This window comes from Myotis lucifugus, unplaced genomic scaffold (assembly GCF_000147115.1).
Source record: "Myotis lucifugus unplaced genomic scaffold, Myoluc2.0 scaffold_58, whole genome shotgun sequence".
Taxonomy (NCBI): Eukaryota; Metazoa; Chordata; class Mammalia; order Chiroptera; family Vespertilionidae; genus Myotis; species Myotis lucifugus.
The window spans coordinates 874,565-876,497 of NW_005871106.1; the positions used below are offsets into that span (position 1 = coordinate 874,565).

The 1,933-nt window shown below is 69.1% G+C and overlaps 1 protein-coding gene and 1 long non-coding RNA gene across 4 annotated transcripts in view; one reads left to right on the forward strand and one right to left on the reverse strand.

Annotated features, from left to right (window-relative positions):
- LOC106697257 overlaps nt 1–1,933 on the reverse strand; it is a 5,557-nt gene that overhangs the window by 2,939 nt on the left and 685 nt on the right. The gene's annotated exons all lie outside the window — the stretch shown is intronic.
- Nucleotides 81–1,933, forward strand: part of TGIF1 (TGFB induced factor homeobox 1) — a 7,825-nt gene continuing 5,972 nt past the window's right edge. Inside the window, exon 1 of one of the 3 annotated variants that reach the window (XM_006089262.3) lies at nt 81–411. In XM_006089262.3, the coding sequence (XP_006089324.1) occupies nt 396–411 (16 nt within the window). In that variant the 5' untranslated portion in view covers nt 81–395. Of the gene's footprint in view, nt 412–964; nt 1,238–1,541; nt 1,752–1,933 lie in introns of those variants that run through there. The other 2 variants (XM_006089263.3, XM_006089261.3) reach the window with 2 other exon arrangements.

Sequence of the window (1,933 nt, forward strand, 5' to 3'; positions counted from 1 at the left end):
GGCGGGCGGGGGACGGGGCGGGCGGCTGGGGGCGGAGGAAGGACCTCCTGTACCTTCCCTCCTCGCCTCTCACTCTGACAGCGCCGAGGTGCGCCGATCGGGAGCGGGGAACAAAGGAGCGGCGTGGGGAGGGGAGCGCGCCGGGCGAAGCGAGAGCCCCCGGCCGGCTGCCAGGAGGTCCCGGCGGGAGGAAGCCCAAGTGTCACTTGAATTCCGCCCAAGAAGCGGGCGCCTGCGACCCGAGCGCCGGGGCCGCACTCACTGCTGCAGCTCGTCCTGCAAGTTCCCGGAGCGCCCTCCGGGGAGGAGGACAGCCGCTGGCCCCCGGGCTCTCCGCTCCCTGCCCGCGCCCCCGACACCCCGGCGGTGCCCCGCGCTGGAAGGGGAGCTCCAGGATGAAGAGCAAGAAAGGTAAGGCTCCGCCGGCTGCCGCCCCGCGGGCGCGTGTCCCGGGGCAGCGTGCGCGCCGGCCGGGCTCGGGGCGAGAGTGACTTTGGGGACTTGCCAGCCCCGCGCTCCCCGGCTGGGACCGCGCCGGCCCCTTTGTTGAGGCCGCGGCTGAAACGGCAGTGGCCGCGCTCCTTCTAGACACAGCACGAGGGGCGGTGGTGGGGAGACGGGCCTCTCCACGCTGCTGGCACGTTGTCAAGAAACACGCTCGCCGCCTTGTTTGTGCGCCTCCAACTTTCATTGTCTCAGCCCACGCCCCTCGCTTCCCGAGTCGCCGCGTGGCTTCTCGCGGGTTCTCCGGGGCGGGGGGTTCTGAGGGCCCTACTCCAGGGGTACCCCCCCGCGCCCCGCTTTCCCGTCGCGACCGGCGGCAGCCAGGAGCGCCTTTGTCTGAAAGTTGGGCTTGGATTCCGGGGTTTCCCCCCCGCCCCAGCTGGGCCCGGGCACTCTCTTCTCGGGGGCTGGGGGTGTTTTCACAATCAAAAGGAATGCGGCTGCGGCCCCCGGGTCGCCCTCGGGGGTGGGAAACGCCGGGAAGCGGGTCTGGGACATTCCCGGCCGCTCCAGGTTTTCCCACGGAGAGTGCGGGGCGGGATGGAGAGTTAGGGCCGCGGGCAGGCAGCCCGCGTCCGACAAGCAGGCTTGGTTGTAAGTGCAGAGCGAGGCTGTCATTGTTTCCACGAAACGTTCTGGAAGCCGTACAACTAAAACTTGCCGGCAGTCTGGCTTAAAAACAAAACACACACGAGAGAGAAGAAGGAAAAAAAAAGGCCTGCCACCACGAAAGGTCAGAAATGTTCGCTCCCTCTCGAAGTGAACTTTTGAGCCCCTGGCGGGGGGGAGGGGGTACCCCGAATGTTCCGTCGTGGGCCCCGTGGGCTTTTCTGTTGTGATTTATGCGAAGTGGCTCAAAACAGAAGTTAGTCGCTGGGGAAGCCGCGGGGGAGGGGGCGCCGCGCGCAGGCGCAGGAGCGCGCGGAGTTTCCGCGGCCCCGCATTCTTCCAGGCGGCCCCGCGGGGACAGTTAGAACAATACGGGCCGAACGCCGCCCCCCGCCCGGCCCTGCCCGGCCCGCCCCGGGGTGCTGTGCTCGGGCTGCCGGCCGGGGCCTTGGAAACTCGCCTCACCTCGTGCTGCACGCGTCCGAGTCGGGGCTTTCGTAGCGGTTGGGAGTCGGCGCCCAGCGACCCCCCTCCAGGGACAGTGACAACTCGGCGCGGACAAGTTTGGCCACGTAACGGCGCGGGGAGCACGCGGCGGCCGCCCCTGAAGGCCATGTCTACTCGGGGAGGACTGACAGGTCTGGACCCGGCCCGGAGGGACTCTCCCGCGGCGTCGGGACCCCCTGGGATAAGTTGGGGTGTTGGGGGGGGGTGAAGAGTGGTACTGGTGAGCCCACTGCAAAGCTGGGCTTCCGCAGGGGCCCGGCGCCCCGCATTGTTCGGGCTCTGGTGGGGGAAGCGTTGTAGCTTCCCCGACCCA